Raw genomic sequence first — 20,432 nt, 5'->3', positions numbered from 1 at the left:
ACATGTCAAGCGCTGGTCTAAGCACTCTACGTGTATTCTCAAATCCTCTAACACTGGTACTATAATAACCCCCACTATACAGGTAGAGGAATGGAGACGTAGAAGAAGTAAATAATTTAACCCGGATCACACAATTGGTAAATTGGCAGTGTCTGGGATTACTGAACCATCCGCCGCTGTCTTCCCCTCTGTATAGAAACTCAGGGGCCAAGGGGGAGAGGGAGTGAGGAGCTATAATCGATGGAGCTAAAATTGATGGACCAGTGTGTAAACTACAATTCTACAGTTTGCAGAGCAGCTTCATGCTGCTAATTTCACACATAGCCTGAATTATAAAAAGTGTTAAAATGAGTGATACATGTCATACGCTAAAATAAATATTGGTTGAAAAAACTGTGTCAAAGGGGAAATAAAAAATAAGAAGATCCCTTTCTGCCTTTTAAAACACGGCACATAAGTTCACCCAATAATTTTGTTTTTATGAATAACACTTTTTTTTACATAGAGACTGCTAAACAAAAATATTATACTCCATATACTTATATCATTACCTAAGCTGAAGGGAATGGAAATATAAAAAATTTTACAGTGTATGCTCATTCACCAATATTAAAAGAAATCCTGTGCAAAAAAAAAAAAAATCTGTGAAAATATACTACAATCTACACAAAACAAAAAAATAAGTGCATATGCAATAGGATTCAAGATAAATTTACATCACAAATTGGTTTGTTTTATATTGCATTTGGTTAGTCGATGACTAGAATACACTTCATAACATTATTTAACCTGGGAATGTGTATCCCCCCCCCCCCATAGAATAATCAGTGAAGAAGGCTATGGGGTGCTTAGATTCCTAGGACTTTTATGAATGAAGCTCAGAACTCGTTAGTTATGTGACCACTCTGCACACAGTTACTTGTAATATGGATATTTTGTTTTGTTTGACACTTCCTCTGGCTCCAGAAGTTAAATACCCTAAATTCCAAATATCTCAGATTACCTAAATAGTTAAATCGCATGACTTTCCCACTGCAACAAACTATTTTAAAGGGATGTTTTCATAATCTGGAGACAACCTATGGTCTCTGCAAAAAGCAATGAACGTGTTCAAGTCCACAACTCTCCAGGGAACAAAGAGAGGCCAACACTTGTGAAAGATCCCAAAATGCAAGAATCTTGACCACTGAGCACTGATGCTCGTATCTTTTCTAACAAAAACCCTCTAGCCGTAAGAGAGTCAAAAGTTCATCTCATCCTAAGATGCCTGGGAAAATACCCACGTTGGAATGACATAAATGCTTAAGAGCCATAATGTTAATAAGGGTCCTATTCTTGACAAAGGATAAAATGTAACCTGGGACGCTAAAGAACACATGTCTTAATTCCTTAATATACATAGAAGAGATCCCAACTTTACGTAAGCAATAAACTATCACCTCCCTTTAGGCAACTTCTCCAGCAAACTTTACACTGCGCAACAAATAATACTTTGATATAAGGAGGACAAGCGTGTCCTTCTCTGCGACTTCCATGGGCACTTTCTCCGCTCCTCTGGGAAATGGTTTTCAGGGGAAATCCGGCTCTATTAAACAGGACCCATCCAACAGTCAGGCCCAGCGTGTGGGGGCTTTGTCATCCTACCTCCCAGATTACTAGGATATACCAATGCGCACCTTCCAATATCAAACTTGCACCTGTGCATAAACAGATAGATGACAGATATAGATGATTGATGATAGATGATAGATTAGACAGATTAGATAGATGATAGATGATTGATGGATGATTGACAGATTAGATAGATAGATGATAGATAGATAGATAGTAGATAGATGATCGATAAAAAATCCTTTCCACTTCTCCAGTTACATGAAGTGCAATAGGAAACGGTCCAGTTTCCAAACAGGGAGTGAATTCCCAAAAGAAACAGCCCCAAGGAAGGCTGGTCTCTACCCCAGACTGTCAAGGAGACTCTCCCTAAGCCGACAAGCGAGCTGCCCATGCTGTTCCTGCCGCCACCCCGGCGGGCTCTTCCCTTGTCCTAACAGCCCCCTGGTGGTGGCCGCCCCGCGTCCTCCAAGCATCGCCGACTGCCACCCCCCCCCCCCCCAGGCCCCAGCCCCCAGCCCCAGGGACACCGGGCGTAGTCCCTGATCCCGGGGAGCCCCTGCACGCAGCGCTGCGCCAAACGCTTCCCAAAGCCTCACGCTCATTCTCCGGTTTCGGAAGCTCACGGCCCCCCCCCGCGCCCCGGGAAAGTGGGCTCGGTCCCCCTTTTGCACCTGAGGTGCCCGGGGGGGGGGCACAACGGCACAGCCGCGCGCACACGCGCCCGTCCCTAACCTGCCCCCGCGCGGCTGAAGGCACCTGCGCTCCGGGTCCCTCCGCCGCGGTGCGGGGCCGCCGGGGGAGCGCACCTGGGTCCCGCCCGCCGCTGCCCGCCTGGGCCTGGGGCGCTCGGGAGCACCTGCCGCGGTGACCCTCGCGCCAGCCCCGCACCGCCTGCAGACAGCCCGGGGGGGCCCCACAGAGCTCCCCGCGGCTCCTCCCCCCCCCATCCCGCCCGAGCCCAGCGCCGCGCTCCCGTCTCCCCCGCGCCCTCCGGCGCCCGGGGGCAAAACCAAGAACTTCAGGAAGGGACCGGCTGGGGAGGGCACGCTCGCGACCCCCGACCCCGACCCCCACCCGCGGACCACGGGGACCCGAGGCAGCTCCCAGGGCTCGAGCCCGTCCAACGCGTGCGCTGCGTGACCAACCGTACAGGGAAAGCCCCTCGGCCCGGAGTAAGCAACACCCCCCCCCCCCCGGACACCTGCCCCATCAGGGCTCCAGCCCGGGCTCCGAGCCCCGAGCCCCGGTAGTGACCGAGCTGCCCTCCGGGACACCTGCCCCATCAGGGCTCCAGCCTGGGCTCTAAGCCCCTCATCCCCGGTAGTGACCCAGCCGCCCCCCCCCGGGACACCTGCCCCATCAGGGCTCCAGCCCGGGCTCTAAGCCCTTCGCCCCCGTAGTGACCCTGCCCCTGCCCGGGGACACCTGCCCCGTCGGGACACCTGCCCGGGCCCTGAGCGCGCCCCCCCCCCGCCCAGTACACCCGCCCGGGGGAGGGGGGGCGAGCCGCCGCAGGTGGGAAGAGCAGAGAACTTACGGAAAAAGATGTACTCGGTGTAGCTGCTCCAGACCTTGTCGTCGCGGTACTGGCTGGCGGCGGCGGCGCTGCCCGAGGAGTTGCACGCCACCATGTGGAAGCCGGCCTCGGACAGGCGGTCGAACGCCTGCTCCAGGTGGGTGAACTTGAGGTAGAAGCGGGACGTGTACTTCTCCGGCGGCCGGTCGGGGTCGCGGCTCTCGTTGAGCGTGTCCCCGAACACCTCCTTGGCCAGCGCGATGCGCCCGCACACCAGGATGCGCGCCACGCGCCGGAACCGGGCGTCGGCCTGGAGCTCCCGCGCGGCGGCGGAGGAGCCGCGGTAGCCGAGCGTCAGGAAGCCCGAGCGCCGGCCGCCCGCCCCCGCCGCCCCCGCCGCGCCCCCGCCCCCGCCCCCCGAGGGCGCCCCCGCCCCCCGCGGCAGGAGCGCGTCGCCGCTGCCCGGGGAGCCGCTGTCCTCCAGGTCGCTCTGGCAGCCCTCGTCGTGGAGCGAGCCCCGCCGGGTGACCTTGGGCGCCAGCAGCTTGGCCAGGTCGGCCAGCTGGAAGTACTCGGCCTCGCGCAGCAGCCGCTCCTTCTCGGGGAAGTGCTCGGGCAGCGCCAGCTGCTTGTCGCGCAGGTAGTCCAGCACGTACCTGAACAGGAAGCCGTCGCGGTCGATGAAGAAGCGCGCGCGGCTGTCCCGGGGCAGCTCGGCCCTGCGGCGGGCGCCGGCCCGGGGGCTGGCGGGCGCGAACATGCAGGCCAGCGTGCTGTCCGGGACGCTGAGCAGCGTCGAGTGCCGGGTCACGTACACCTGGCCGCCCACGTTCAGCTCCACCACCTCGGGGAAGGGCGACGGCGCGCGGGGCCCCGGGGCGGCGGGCGCCGCCAGCATCTCGCTGATGGGCAGCACCGCGCCGCCGCCGCCGCCGCCGCCGCCGCCGCCGCCCTCGCCCGGGTCCTGGAGGGCCATGCGCCGCTGCCCCCGCCGGCCGGCGCCTCCCGCTCCCCGGCCCCGCGCGTCGGGGCTCGCTCGGGCCGCGGCGTCCGCGCTCAGGGCTCGGGGCGGCGGCGGCGGCGGCGGCGGCGCTCGGGCTCCATCGGGGGAGCGGCGCGCGGGCGGAGGCGGAGGAGGCGCAGGAGGAGCAGGAGCTGGAGGAGCTGGAGCAGGAGCTGGGGCTGGAGCAGGAGCTGGGGCTGCAGCGGCCGCTGCTCCCGGGCGACGGCGGGCAAGTGCGAGCGGCTCGTGGGCGGCCGCGCGGCTCCCCGCGGGGAGGGCGGGGGGAGGGGCCGCAGCGCAGCCCGGGCGCGGACGGAGGCGCTCCCCGCTCCCCGCTCCCCGCTCCCCGCTCCCCGCAGCCCGGGAGGCGGCGCTGACGTCAACTCGGGACCGGGCCCCGAGCCACAGCTGTCACTTAAAGGGATACGCGCCGGCCGCCGGGCGCGGGGCTCCCGCTAGGGGGCGGGGGCTGCGGGGAGCCCCCTGCGCGGCGGTGCGGGCGGAGCGGACGGCGCGGCTCCCGCACCCGCTCCCTCCGCGCGCATCGGTCCAGCCGTCCTCCTCCTGCTCTTCCTCCTCCTTCGCCCTTGCTCGTCCGGGACCGGAGTTTGGCCGCGGAGGGATTGGGGGGGCGGGGCGGGGCGGGGAGCGTCGGAGACCCCTGCGCTCCCGGGTTCGCACGGCGCGGCTCCCGCCTCCTCGCCCTCCGGGCGTGCATCCGTCCATCCGTCCATCCGTCCATCCGCCCTCCTCCGCCCTCGCCCTTGCCTTGGCCGCGGAGGGATTGGGGGGTTGGGGGCGTCGGGGCCCCAGGGCTCTCCGGTCCAAGACTCCGCGCATCTCCCGCCGCGCTTCCCGCACCTGGCGGGGCGAGGGGCCCCTGCGGGCCTGGGGGGGGGGGGGCCGGCCGCGCCTGCAGCGAGGGGCGCCGCGTGTAGCCGACGATGTCCGTCCGCAGCACTAATAAGGGGCTGCGTGTAATGTCACTGTTTTCCTTTCTTTTTTATCTTTTCATTATTTGATACATTGCAAATGCTTTAAAAAATGTCTACGGAGGAAAAGGGGTAACTGAAGTCCGCGTCCCGCTCCTACCTCCCAGCGCGGACCGGTGAGCGCCCTGCGCTGACCTCTCCCCGTCTCCCTTTCACTCCGCAGGGCAGGGCGAGAGGAGTGGCTTGTGCCATTAGCCTTGGAACCGCGACGGTCCTACCGGGATGGGAGCTCACCGGAATCCCCACCTGTACGTGCGCAGCACAGGTGCAGTCTGCAGGAGCAGCGTTGCTGTCGGTGAAGGGTCAGGAGAGAGGCGCCTCCGTGGCCTGCTGGGTGAAAGTGGGACTCCAGAGTCAGGCTGAGAGCCTGACCCCTGGGTCGTGGTCCCAGGGTGCTGAGATGCACCCCCGGCCCCAGGACACCTGACCCTGACCCCTGGGTCGTGGTCCCAGGGTGCTGAGATGCACCCCCGGCCCCAGGACACCTGAGCCTGACCCCTGGGTCGTGGTCCCAGGGTGCTGAGATGCAGCCCCGGCCCCAGGACACCTGAGCCTGACCCCTGGGTCGTGGTCCCAGGACGCTGGGATGCAGCCCTGGCCCCAGGACACCTGGCTCTCAGGGTGTGGAGGCTGCTTAAGATGCTCTCTCCCTTTACCCCACCCCGCCCCCCAAAGAGTTAGGGTAGCAGTGCAAATGACACATCTCCCTTCCTGTGGCTATCCACCTGGGGCATCCTTTTGTGTTCAAAAACATAAAGAGGGGATCCCTGGGTGGCTCAGCGGTTTAGCACCTGCCTTCAGTCCCGACCTGATCCTGGAGGCCCGGGATCAAGTCCCACATCGGGCTCCCCGCAGGGCGCCTGCTTCTCCCTCTGCCTGTGTCTCTGCCTCTCTTTCTGTGTGTCTCTCATGAATAAATAAATACAATTAAAAAAAAAAAAAACATAAAGAATCACTGACTATAAAATACAAAAGTGAAAAGACTGTACACTGTGACTCCAAGTAGTTTGTTTCACTAATTATAATATTACAGATGAACTCTATCCATTAATAGTTAAAATATGGAGCGAATTTAATTTTTTTTTCTTGTTCTAAATGCCGATTTAGGATTTCTTCTCTGAATCCACCAAAAAAAAAAAAAAGTATGGGATTTGAGATAATAGTACTAACTTCAAACTTTTATACATAATAGATTATTCTTTAGAGCATTATAAATAATACCTAATTCATTGATCCTTATAAGCCACACCTACAGAAAATATCACTTCAGTTTTGAATTTGTGACCTGAGATTAAGAGAACCTAGTGCACCAGTGAAGGAACAAATCACATTATCTGCCAACCCCGAGACTCAAAACTGGGTTTACAGCCTGCGTCTCCACGCAGTCCTCTTGTTCAAGCCTGTTGCCCATCCCCCCAAATTTATAAACTGATCTAATTAAGAAGTAGAATTGATTTTCACCTTCTTCATTTAAAAGCTAACAGCGCAAAGTATTTGGAATTTAAAATAATTGTTCCTGGAAAATGAATTAATAGGAGCTTTATAACCTTTATGGATGAATAAATAATAGTGCCTCAAACCACTACTAATGAAGCCCATTTATCATGAGGGAGAGATCCCTCATGATAAATATGGTACAGACCGTAGAATCACAATGAAACGGACATATAATACATATGCATATGTATTTATGATTATGAGGACTCCAGTATCATCAGGTTAATATCCATTTTAATTTTTTTAATTACAGAAAATATGCTTATAAGGTTAAATGGTTAAAATTCATACTCTAAATCAATCATCTTAGAAATTCTTAATTAGGGGATCCCTGGGTGGCTCAGTGGTTTGGAGCCTGCTCTTGGCCCAGGCTGTGACGGCAGGGGTCCCGGGATCGAGTCCCACATGGGGCTCCCTGCATGGAACCTACTTCTCCCTCTGCCTGGGTCTCTGCCTCTCTCTGTGTGTCTCTCATGAAAAAATAAATAAAATCTTAAAAAAAAAAAAAAGAAATTCTTAATGAGTTGCATCACGATTGCTTCTTAACATAATTCCTTTGATGTTGGTTGAGCAGTTCTCCTTAATCCCCTGTCTGCCTGTATTCCTGTGACTCCCGCTCCCTCCCACAAGGAAACCCCACAACGAAACTCCAAACTGAAATCTGCAGCTTTGTCTTGCCTTGTGCTAGGCTTGCCTTGCCTTTCCTACCCTCCCCCCCCCCCCCCCCCCCCCCCCCCGCTCCAATCCTTTCCCCCTGTCTATCTCTTCCCTGAGGTCTCAGCTGGAATGGCACTTTCTCTGGAAGTCTTCAGCTTTTTACCAAAACCGGTGTTTCCCACAGCACTGGGCGCTTACACCTGGGCAGGTGCACCGGCCGATGGGGCGCTGGCTGTCCTGGCACTGTGGTGTGCTACAGCCATCTGCCCTCCGCCATCCCCGCCTGGGGCCCAGCCCCCCCAGAGACAGAGCTTTTCCGTTTGTTGACTATTTCCTGCATATACAGGCAGTGGCCCCGTGAATGGATGACAGCGGCAGCTCCGTGCTGGACCTGGGCTGCGCCCCAAGATTGCAGAGAGGAGTAAGGCGGCTCCTTCCCCATTCGAATTAGGAGAAGGGTGAGAGAATCGGATCAAAACAAACTCAATCTAAAAGAGAAGGGGAAATGGGGGCCTGGGTGGCTCAGTCCGGTAAACGTGTGCTTGGGCTCAGGGCCTGCCTGGGGGTCCAGGCCCCAGCTCTGCGGGGAGCCTGCTTCTCCCTCTGCCTCTGCCGAGCCCCCCACTTGCTCACCTGCTCTCTCTCCATCTGTCGAATAAATAAACAAAATCTTTAAAAATAAATAAAGACAAAGGAAAATGCTGTGGAGTGAATCATTTGGAGGAACCGAGCCACCAACATCGAATCCTATCTGGACGCCGCCCCCCCTTTTATTGCACCTTCACCAGTAGAGCATTTTTGTTTAATTGAAAGTTAGGGGCAACGCTGCAAGTTTATGGACTCCGTTTTTCCAACAGCATTGGCTCCCTTCATTTTTCAGAGCTCTCACGGAATTTCAGACTTGTCGGTGATGACTGTGATTCGTTCGGGGGGTGTTCAGTGGCCTCCGATGTCCCGCTGCGGCCGCGGGTCATCGCCAAGCCTGTGAACACTGTCCAGCCTGCCCCAGCTTATGCCTCATCTGCCCCACACACACTGGCCTCCCTAGTTGCTGAGACACAGCCCTAGTGAAATCAGGCCCATGAATGACCCCCAGGAGCCCCCAGTGTTGGTGTGAAGGGAGGAGCCCCGCATCCCCCACTGGAAGCCTAAAGCTGCAAATGATTAGGCAAGGCGAGGCTGAAAGCTGGGACCCGCGTGCCAGGCCCTTAGCCACGCTGTAGGTGCAAAGGGAACGTTCTAGAAGGAAACTGCACGTGCTGCTCCACTGGACACACGAATGAGACTATGGCAGAGCGCCCCAGAACCTGCCCAGAAACTGCACGTGCTGCTCCACTGGACACATGAATGAGACGATGGCAGAGCTGCCTCCAGAACCCCAAAGTGCAAGGGGACGAAGCTGCAGGTGCTGCAAGAGGTCCAAGAGATAAAGTAATCGGGGAGGTGGCTGGGCTGAACAACAGATTTCCAGGGAGGCCAAAGAGGCTTACTCTGCAAGATGCCCCAGGACTTTCACAGCGAGAGAGGGGAACCGAAGGCCGCTTCCAAGGCTCAAGGGCAGGACAGGCCCCGCTTAGGGACCATGCGGCTGGTGACCCGAAGGTGCATCCAAGGCTCACCTACCAGCCTGAGGACCCTTGGGCCCTGAGGGGCCCGCAATGCCCACAAGTGGAAAGAACAGAGCCTGGACGGCGGTCTGGCTGCCTCCAGCACGGTTTGCCCACTGGGGAGAGCTCCTGCTCAGAAAGAAAGAGTCCTTTCCTAGTATGACAGCTCATTGGCAACGACCCCGGCCAGCCATGACCTCGACGGCAACGGCCGCCGTGGGCAAGTCATCATTTGACTTCCAAGCCTTAAACTTCAGAGACCGACACCTTTCGCAAGGCCAGAGCCACTGCAGGTAGTGGCTCCTCGGGTGACTCCACGCAGAGTAAAACTAGAAGATTCTGGAAAGGATTCGGGATTCTCGGTGCCATTAGGAGCACTTGTGACCAACCTGAGAGGTCCAGGTATCAACAGCCACGAGAGTTCAGAAGAAGTGGATTCCAATCCTCACGGAGGACTTCGGAGGAGCTCAAGACTTGGCTGGAGGAGGTGACTTCAGAGGTGGTGGAAATAGTGAGACAACTGGAACCAGAAGTGGGGCCTGCAGACGGGACGGACTTGCCGCAATGTCATCCCATGACTTGAACAGATGAGGGGTCCCTGCTTTTGAGTGAGCACAAAAAAAAAAAGGTGATTTCTGAAGATGAAATCTACTCCTGTGAAAATGCAATGAAGACTGTGCAAGTGCTAACAAAGAGTCTGCAATATTACGTGAAGGAGTTAACGGAGCCGCGGCAGGGCACGCGAAGAGATCGGCTCCAGTTCTGCAGGCCCTACTGTGGGTGAAAGGCTACCGAAGACCAGGCATCGCACGCTACAGAGGAATCCCTCATAAGAGGAAGGCCGTCCATATGGCAGACTTCACCGTCTTATTTTAAGAAGTTGCCACAGCCACCCTGGTCTTCCAGCAACCACCACCCTGATGGGTCCGCAGGTATCGACACGGAGCTAAGGCCCTACACCAGCAAAGAGATGGCGCCTCATTAAAAGCCTAGGTGATGGTGTGCTTATTTTAGCAATAAAGTATTTTTTAATTAAGGCATATACACTGTGGAGTTTTTTAGACACGATGCTCTTGCACACCTAATAGGCAACAGTATGGTGTAAACATGACCTTCACATGCACTGAAGCAAAAAAAAAAAAAAAAAAAAAAATCATCTGACTCACTTTATTGCAGTGGTCCGAAACAGAACCCACAGTACCTCTGAGATATGCCTGTAATCCAAACCATTTTGCTCTAAACTGCAGACACCAGTCATGCTCCCTGGGCTAAGTTGATCATAAAGCTAGATCCTTCGGATCCTCCGTTGCCGTGCAAAAATAAGATCAGAAACTACACTAGATCACCTCACATCTCTAGCACGTTTTAAGATGACATCGTCAAAACTGTCTCCAAAAGCACAGCAAACAGACCAAAAAGAGTATGTTGCGTCCAGATTAAGTAATCTGTCATTTAAAACAACAAGCAAAATATCTCTCCGCCAGGCCGAGAATCACGGAGAGGCAGGTGATCTCCTTTTGGTACGGGAAGAAGAGCACAGAATAAAGTGAGGTCGACCCGGATTAAAAATCTAACTTTGTTTCTTGCTAGCTTTTTGATTTGAGCAAGTTCCTCAACCCCCTCTCCACTTCAATTTTCTTGTGGATGCAGTGGGAATAATAAAGATCACCGACTTCTCACCGCGATACGATGGCCCAGTCCCAGGCCCATCCAAGTTTAATAGAGTTCACTCTATTTATTGTGCCTGTTTCACACCATTGTTCTGAGGGATGACAGTAGAGCTGCGTCCCAACCCGATAGAGCTGAGATCCCAAGCAGATTATTATAATTGTATGTGATTATAGTCATTCTGGTTTCCTTTCAATTGTCACACCCGCAAGGCCTGAGGTAACATCGCCCTACTGCCCTGAGGATCCCCACGCCACCCCGGCACGTCCCTCCCTGTCTCTAGCCATTGGTGTCTCTCTCTCGTTTCCCTTGATCATTCTAGACACTGATAACATTTCATTGGTTTAATTTATCTTGGCCCTTTTCTTTCCTTTCTTTTTAAAAAGCAAAACAAAACTTCGTTCAGTCGTTTGACTGTGATCAAGGCCTTGTATCCGAGGCTAATTGCATTTCGAGGAACCTTCCTGGTATCTGTTTATCTTACTCAAGGCAGTTGAAAGTCTTAGCAAACAAACAAAGAAACAAAACTCAAGTATTTGTAATTCTAAGCAAAAAAAGCCTGAGATTCTTTTCTATACCAGGAGGCTTGCGCTGTTTAGAGCACTGTGCTGTCCTATAAAAACATGTCAACCACACATGTAATTTTAAATATACTAGTAGCCACATTAAAACTGTAAAAATGGGGATCCTTGGGTGGCTCAGTGGTTTACTGCCGGCTTTCAGCCCAGGGTGTGATCCTGGATCCCAGGATTGAGTCCCACGTCAGGCTCTCTGTATGATGCCTGCTTCTCTCTCTGCCTCTCTCTCTCTCTGTGTGTGTCTCTCATGAATAAATAAATGAAATCTTTAAAAAAAAATAAAACAATAAAAATGAAATAGGTGAAATTGTTTTACTAAGTTCATTTATTTAGCCCAGTATATCCAAAATATTATAATTTCAACATGTTATCAATATAAAATTTATTGATGACATAACTTACATTTTTTTTCAAACTGAGTTTTCAAAACATGGTATTTTATACTTATGACACATCTTAGTCTGGACTAGTCGTGTTTTGAGTGCTCAGTGGCCACCTGTGGCCAGTGGCTACTGTGCTGCACAGCATTGCTTTAGAGCATTAGGGATTCTACTTGTTTTGAGGATTAGGTAAGATAATGTAGCTTTTATTTATTTTTTATCTTTTTTAAACTTTTATTTATTTTTTTTAAGATTTATTTATTTATGATAGACATGGAGAGAAGAGAGGCAGAGACACAGGAAGAGGGAGAAGCAGGCTCCATGCCGGGAGCCCGACATGGGACTCGATCCCGGGTCTCCAGGATCGCGCCCTGGGCCAAAGGCAGGCGCCAAACCGCTGCGCCACCCAGGGATCCCCTGGTAATGTTGATTTCTGATAACTAGTCCGATTTTCCCTCGGAGATGCCTCCAAATTACAAACTTTCCTTACACTTACTATTTTGATCAGTAACTGAATATTAACTGATGGGTTTGATTCCACCAGCAAAAACCTAATCACAGCAAGAATTCAATCATTTTCTATACTTTTTTTTTATTTTTTATCCTCCTTCCTGGGTTTTCCAAAGGATTAGGTAGGTAATGAATGTATGTAAGGCACTTGATGCTCCTCAAAAGAAGTTACCATGGATCCAAGACTGCCTTATTGTAAATATTATACTTCTCCTGTGATACTTGTCTCCGCTGGGAACACAGGATGAGTTGAAATAAGCCCCTCAGACTGAGGTGTGCAGTTTGTAAAATGTTTGATACCTATCTTAAGTCTAAAAAGAAGTAATTATAATTTCAAAACAAGTGTTCCCAGGTAATCTACTATTAAAAATTATACATGTAGAATATGGATGGGAATGCTGATTGTTTGATAGAGTAAAATACAGTGTATATATTCACTTACAAGTAAAATTGGCTCTCCTGACATCGAGATCTTCCAAAAGGATGACTGAACGTTTGTCAACTGACTGTGGTGCTTGGTAAGGATAGATCGTCTGAGCCAGGGACAGTTCCTTCACTAAACTGGTAGGTCAGAATGAAACGTATGAAATCGCCAGTTTTGTAAAAACTGTTGAAAACTGGCAATTTTAGAGGAAAATAAGGGGAAAATGGTGAAATAGTAGGAGGATCCCAGGCTTGCCTTGTCCCTCCAGCACAGCTAGATAAATGTCAAATCATTCTGAACACCCAAGAAACTGATCTGAGGACTCACAGAACAAACTGCACAACTAGAGGGAGAGGGGAGGCCACGTCATGGAAGGTCGGAGGGGTAGGACCTGATTTGAGGGAGAAGAGGGTTGTGGGTGTGACAGAGGGGAAGTGTGGATGTGAGACAGAAGAGGGCACAGGGGATGACACAGGAAAACTGCTTCCCCAACATCATTCACTGGGAAAGTGAGAGGGGCTGATTTTCATGAGTTTTTACAACCATTGAGGCTCAAAGACCAGAGTTGTAGAGGTCCCAGCTGTTGTTGGTGTCGAACCTGGTGGGTACTGCACAGCCCCTGTGAAGCAGGAGGGCTGGAGCAATCACAGCCAATGGAGGATCTCGTGGGATGCCCTGGGAGAGACACTCCCCCCTCTTGGAGTGCATCTGGGAGAGGAGGCATTGCCTCTTGGGAGACAAAAGAGCCAGCAACACCATTGTGTTCCCCCACCCCTTGAACACAGGGGCAGAGACACCTGCTGGAGGTGGCTAACCCGGACACCTGCTTTTTGCTAGCTTTTCTCCAAACTCCAAGCTCCTGTGTGGTAGTGCAACTACCCTCCTGGGACAAGCCTACACCTGTCTCAGTGCAGCGAGCTCCTCTCCCAGAGGACCAGTGCAGGTCTGTGGCATACCAGGTCTCTAGTCTTGGGAGTTTTAAAACTCAGCTGGCCTGCCTAAGATAAAACAGGTGTACTGCTCTGCCAGGCAGGCAGACAGCCCAGTACAGACAGAGGGAAGGCAGGGATCAGAGAGATGCCTGAGACACATGAAAGGTGACTATTTGCTCTTCTGGGTGGCCTTTCTGGCCAGCAGTGGGTGCAAACTGCCCTTTCTGGGAATAAGGGAGACATCTGGCACCATTTTTCTCCCTGGCCCCTCAGCATAAACTAACTTCAGTAAGCAGCACAGTGCCAACATTGGAGGCCTAAAACACTTACATCAAGCCCCATTTCCCTGTACTCTGCAAGTGCCTTTATCACAAGGGTAAGAGTAACTGAAAGAGCAACAGTGGGCCCCTTCCCTGGAAGACCAGCACAAACCCCTGCACACACACTAAGTCTACTGACCAGGGAGTGCTGCAAAGCTTCAACTCTAAGGGAAATAGCATCAAGTCTCTTTTAACAAGCAGACTGGAGCACATATAATTAAACTTGCCACACTCTGGCCAAGGTCCAAACACTCCCCACTACAGGCAAGGAGACACTCTGCAGGGGCTTAACCTAGGGAAAGGGCAGCCAAAACCCAGTAGCAGAGCGCACACAGCACACACCAGAGACACTTCCTGAAGGACCAGGCCCTGAACATTTCATGACCTCTTCTTAATAAAGCCATTACTCTCAGGAACAGTTTTCTGTTCAGGCTTTCCTAACACACAAAAGAGGACAGAGACCTGGACAAAATGTCAATGTGGAAGAATTTATCCCAAAAGAAAGAACAAGAAAAAGTTACAGCCAGGGATCTGATCAAAACAAATATAAGTAATATGCCTGATCCAGAATTCAAAACAACAATCATAAGGATAAATTTGCAAAATATATAGATAAGGAAAAAATCCTAAAAGCAGCAAGGGAAAAGAAGTTCGTAGCTCACAAGGGAAGGCAAATAAGATAGGCAGCAGATCTTTCCACAGAAACATGATAGGCCAGAAGAAAGTGGCAGGAACGATTTAACATTCTGAATGGGACAAATATGCAGCCAAGAATACTCTACCCAGCAAGGCTCTCATTTATAATAGAAGGAGAGATCAGGAGTTTCCCAGACAAACAACAATTAAAGGAGTCTGACCACTAAACCAGCCCTGCAGGAAATACTAAAGGGGACTCTTGAGTGGGAAAGAAAGACTAAAAGCAATAAGGACTAGAAAGGAACAGAGAAAATCTCCAGAAACAATTACTTCTAAAATAATACAATGGCACTAAATTCATATCTATCATAATAAGTCTAAGTGCAAATGGACTGACTCAATGTTCCAACCAAAAACATGGAGTATCAGAATGGACTAAAAGTAAAAAAACAAAAAACAAAAAAACAAAAAAACAAACAAAAAACAAAAAAAAAACAAGACCCATTGATATGCTGCTTACAAGAGGCTCATTTTAGACCTAAAGGGACCTGCAGATTGAAAGTGAGGGGGAGAGAGAACCATTTATTGGGCTAATGGACATCAAAAGAAAGCTGGAAGTGCCATACTTATATCAGACAAACTAGATTTTAAACCAAAGACCGTAACAAGAGATGAAGAGGGCACCATATCATAATAAAGCATCTACGATTGTAAAGATCTAACAATTGTAAATATAAGGCCCCTAACTTGGGAGCATCCAAATATATAAAATAGTTAATAACAAACATAAAGGACCTCATTGATAATAACACAATAATACTGGGGGACTGTAACATCCCACTTGCAGTGATGGATAGATCATCTAAGCAGAAGGTCAATTGGCAAACAATGGCTTTGAATGACACATTGGACCAGATGGACTTAATAGACATATTCAGAATATTTCCTTTAAAGCAGCAGAATACACATTTTTTTTTGAGGGCACACGGGACATTCTCCAGAACAGATCATATACTGGGTCACAAATCAGGCCTCAACAAATATAAAAATATTGAGATAAGGGCAGCCCCGGGGGCACAGCGGTTTAGTGCTGCCTGCAGCCCGGGGTTTGATCCTGGGGACCCTGGATCAAGTCCCATGTTGGGCTCCCTGAGTGGAGCCTGCTTCTCCCTCTGCCTGTGCCTGTGCCTCTCTCTCTGTGTCTCTATGAATAAACAAATAAAATCATTTTTAAAAATTGCTCTTTAAAAAAAAAAATTAAGATCATACCATCCATATTTTCCACCCACAACATTATGAAACTGGAAGTCAACCGCAAGAAGTAATTTGGAAAAACCACAAATACATGGAAGTTAAAGGACACCCTACTAAAGAATGAATGAGTTAACTAGGAAATTGAAGAAATCAATTAATCAATCAGTTAACGCCTAGTCTCAAACTGTTCCAAAAAATAGAGATGGAAGGAAAACCTCAAAACTTATTCTATGAGGTCAGCATTACCCTGATACCGAACCACACAAAGACCCCACTAAAAAAAGGAGATTACGGACCAATATCTCTGATGAACAGGGATGCAAAAATTCTCAATAAAATACTAGCAAATTGACTTCAACAGTATATTAAAAGAATAATTCACCACAGTCAAGTGGGATTTATTCCTGGGCTGTAGGAGCAGTTCAATATTTGCAAATCATCAACGTGAGACACCACATTAATATAAGAAAGGACAAGAACTATATGATCCTCTCAAGAGATGCAGAAAAAGGATTTGACAAAGTACAACATCCACTTTTGACAAAAACCCTTAACAAAGTAGGATACATAGAACACATCTCAGGATCATAAAGGTCTTATAGGAAAGACCCACAGCTAATATCACCAACTGGGAAAAACTGAGAGCTTTTCCTCTATGGTCAGGAACAAGATGGGGATGTCCCTCTCACCACTGTTATTCAACATACTACTGGGAGTCCCAGCCTCAGCAATCAGACAACAAAAAGCAATAAAAGGCATCTAAATCAGCAAGGAAGAAGTCAAACTTTCCCTATTTGCAGATGACCTGATACTCTCTATAGAACGCCTGAAAGACTCCACCAAAAAAATTGCTTGAACTGATACATGAATTCAGCAAAGTCACAGGATACAAAATCAATGTGCAGAAATCTGTTCCATTTCCATACACCAATAATGAAGCAGCAGAAAGAGAAATCATGGAACCAATCCCATTCATAATTGCACAAAAGCCCATACGATATCTAGGAATAAACCTAACCAAAGAGGTAAAAGATTTGTACCTTGAAAAATATAGAACACTCATAAAAGAAATTGAAGAAGATCCAAAAAATAAATGAAAAAAACTTCCCAAGCTCATGGATTAAAAGAACAAATACAGTGAAAATGTCTCTACTTCCCAAAGCGTCTATGCATTGAAAGCAGTCCCTATCAAAATACCACCAGCATTTTTCACAGAGTCAGAACAAACGATCCTAAAATTTGTAGGGAACTACAAAAGACCCCCAAATAGCCAAAGCAATCTTGAAAAAGAAAAGCGAAGCTGGAGGCATCATGATTCCAGACTTCGAGCTGTATTACAAAGCTGTAGTCATCAAGAGAGTGTGGCACAAAACAAGCACATTGGTGCCACAAAACCAGACACATAGATCCATGGAACAGAATGGAAAATCCAGAAACGGACCCACAGTGGTATAGTCAACTAATCTTCAACAGAGCTTGAAAGAATATGCAGTGGGAAAAAGACTTCAACAAATGGTTGAAAAATGTGTCTTCAACAAATGGTGTTGGGAAAACTGACAGCCACATGCAGGAGAATGAAACTGGAGCACTTTCTCACACCATCCACAAAACCAAATTTAAAATGGATGAAAGACCTAAATGTAAGACAGGAAACAATCAAAATCCTAGAGGAGAACACAGGCAGCAGCCTCTTTGACAGTGTGGCCGTAGCAATTTCTTACCTGACGTGCTTCCAGAGGCAAGGGAAACAAAAGTAATAATGAACTACTGGGATTTAAAAAAAAAAAAAAAAAAAGTTAAAAAATCTTGTGCACAGTGAAGGAAGCGATCAACAGAATAAAAAGACCACCTTCAGAATGAGAGAAGATATTTGTGAATGACGTATCTGAGAAAGGGTTAGTATCTAAAAATCTATAAACAACTTAGCAAACTCAACATCCAAAAACAAATTAATCCGGTTAAAAATGGGCAGAAGACATGACTAGACATCCTTCCAAAGAAGACATCCAGATTGCCAACAGACGCGTGAAAAGATGTTCAACATCTGTCACCATCAGGGAAATGCAAATCAAAACCACAATGAGTGGTTTTTCCCACCTCACACCTGTCGGACGGGCTAATATCAACAACACAGGTAACATCAGTCTTGGACCAGTTGGTCTTGATGCCTACCTGGTTTTCTTAGATGGAAACAGAGACATTGAACCCTCTCTCTTGCCAAGGTAAGCCACTCCAGAATGGCCACCGGGTTTCCCAGAGTTCCAGGTCTTCTTCCCAGGAGAGTTTTCAATTGTAAATGCAGACTGGGAAGGACTTACACTTTTAAACTGATTTTTGCTTCTGCTTCTCCCTGACTCCCTTTGCTCGGAGCCAGCTGCACACCAGTTAGTACGGCATGCTGCAGTCGGTGTCTGTCCTGATTTTTTATTTTTTTGGATCATATTAGCTGCTTGTGTTATGTTATTTACACTTATGAAATACGGTATCACGGGACTGCATTTAGTAAAACTTTTCCTTAAAAATAGTTTTATTCTCTAATTCGCTTTTTATTGGTTGGAAGCAAAACAAAATGGATCATATATTTAAAAGCAGAGGGAAGAAAAAAGACATTCCATTCTAGAAATGTCTAATGAGCAAATACCCCAAGAATATTCATCCAGGTGGTTACCCTGAGATGTCTGAAGGGAAATGTGAAACCAATTTTCTTAGCTATCATTGCTTTAATATGAAATGTAAACCCCAAATACAACCTCAGGCACATTCCTTTAATTTGGGGGAAAATAGTCATGTTTAGGGAGCGTGGACAAAGCTCTCACCTGGCATGACCATGATCTGCAGAGCTGTTGCATCCATACTTTGTCAGCGAAGATGCAGAGAAAGGGGAGCCCCTTACACTGTTGGTGAGAATGCAAACTGGTGCAGCCGCTCTGGAAGACGGTTTCTAAAAAAGTCAAAAATTGAACCACCCTACGATCCAGCAATTACACTGTTAGGTATTTACCCAAAGGATAAAAAATAGTGATAGGAAGGGCCACATGCACCCCAATGTTTATAGCATTTATTATATAAATAATAATTTATGTATATAAATATAAATTATATAATTTATTATATCATATTATATAAATAATAATTTATTTATATAAATATAAATTATATAACTTATTATATAATATTATATGAATGATTTATTTATATAAACATAAATTATATAATTTATTATACAATATTATATGAATATAAATTATATAATTTATTATAGCGTTATTGACAACAGCCAAATTATGACAAGAGCCACATGCGCATCAACTGATGAATCAGTAAAGAGGATAAGGCATATATGTGTACACAGTGGAATATTACTCAGCCATCAAAAATAATGAAATTTTGCCATTTGCACGATGTGGATGGAGCTGGAGAGTATTATGCCAAACAAAGTAGGTCAGTCTGAGAAAGACAAGTACCATAGGATTTCACTCATATATGGAATTTAAGAAATGAAACAGGTGAGCAAAGGGGAAAAGAGGGGCAAACTGTAAAACAGACTCTTAGCTATAGAGAGCAAACTGAGGGCTGACGGAGGGGAGGTGGCTGGGGGGAGATGGGTGATGGGGACTAAGGAGGGCGCTTGTTTGATGAGCACTGGGTGTGAGATCTAAGTGATGAATCACTAAATTCTACTCCCAAAACTAATATTACACTGTATGTTCACTAACTAGAATTTAAATAAAAACTTGAAAAGGAACAAAAATAAAGCTATTAAATCACAGGGTGTGGGGGGGGGATTTGGCAATATTATGCTATTCAACATAATAGTTTTCAGTAACAGGACAATGAATCCAACAGCATATCAACAAATGCTTGAATATTTAGAAATGCAGAATTCATCACCTGACTTTTAAATATGCACATGTAAGTGTGCTAAATATTTATAATTTTTCATAAAGAAAAGCTCGGTCTAGGACTTCACTTTTTTTTTCTCCTCGCCACTGAAACACAGTTTGCACCAAGAACAACTTGTTTATATTTGGCTTGTCTGTGTTCGGAATTATCCTTGATATGGGTCTATTTTTCTGTCTCTACCCAGATAACAAAGTCTTTGAAAACGGGGACTAGTGTCCCGTTGTTTTATTTCGAATTCAGTGTTCTGCATAGAGGAAGCTTAAAATGATGATGGGCGAGCTGTTTATCTATGGCGTGACTAATTAGCGCGGCTCCTCGCAGGCCTGTGTGGTGCTATTTAGTTTTTCTGTGTACTACTCAATAGGAAAATATTGATATGTGCATATCTACGGATTCTATTTTTAAAAGTACATCCATCAAGTGAGACTTTAGAAACCACAATTAAAGCACGATGCTTCAGTGTGGGAGAGCCTGCAAAGGCGAGGTGTACGCTCCGCTAATGAAAACCCATCACAGGCCCCACGCTCTGTTATTTGGGTTTGGGAAACAGCTGTTTAAAAATCCAGCCTTAACGTAAATTGCATGTTATAAATTTTCATCCAGTGGACCTTAGGGTGTGTTGTGTTTCTCCATCATAAGTAGAGTGGACCGGAGGTCTGAATAAGAAACAGAAACTCTGAATTCTGATACGAGCCCTAACAATAACATAAATTTTTTTTAAGTGAGAACAAATATCGTTTCTGTTCACTTTCCTAGCTGGTCAAATGGACACATCCTAACATATCTTGGGAAATACTGCTCTGATTATCCCATTGGTACACAACAAGCCATCCCCCTCCCCCAACTTAGAGGCTTAAACAACAATCATTTTATGATGATCCTTATGGTTCTGGGCTCCCCTGGGTGGGTCCTGTTCGGGTCTCTCCCAAGCTGCTGTGAGA

At 48.4% G+C, this 20,432-nt stretch overlaps 1 protein-coding gene across 1 annotated transcript in view; it reads right to left on the bottom strand.

The window, feature by feature from the left end:
* Nucleotides 1–4,238, bottom strand: part of KCTD8 (potassium channel tetramerization domain containing 8) — a 226,786-nt gene extending 222,548 nt beyond the window's left edge. Inside the window, exon 1 of the mRNA XM_026016531.2 lies at nucleotides 3,152–4,238. Coding sequence (XP_025872316.2) covers nucleotides 3,152–4,106 — 955 coding nt within the window. The 5' untranslated portion in view covers nucleotides 4,107–4,238. The remainder of the gene's footprint in view (nucleotides 1–3,151) is intronic.
* Nucleotides 4,239–20,432: the final 16,194 nt, after the last annotated feature.

This window comes from Vulpes vulpes, chromosome 2 (genome assembly GCF_048418805.1).
Source record: "Vulpes vulpes isolate BD-2025 chromosome 2, VulVul3, whole genome shotgun sequence".
Classification (NCBI taxonomy): Eukaryota; Metazoa; Chordata; class Mammalia; order Carnivora; family Canidae; genus Vulpes; species Vulpes vulpes.
Note: the sequence above shows the minus strand (reverse complement) of the source record. Positions and strands in the feature narration are given on the sequence as shown.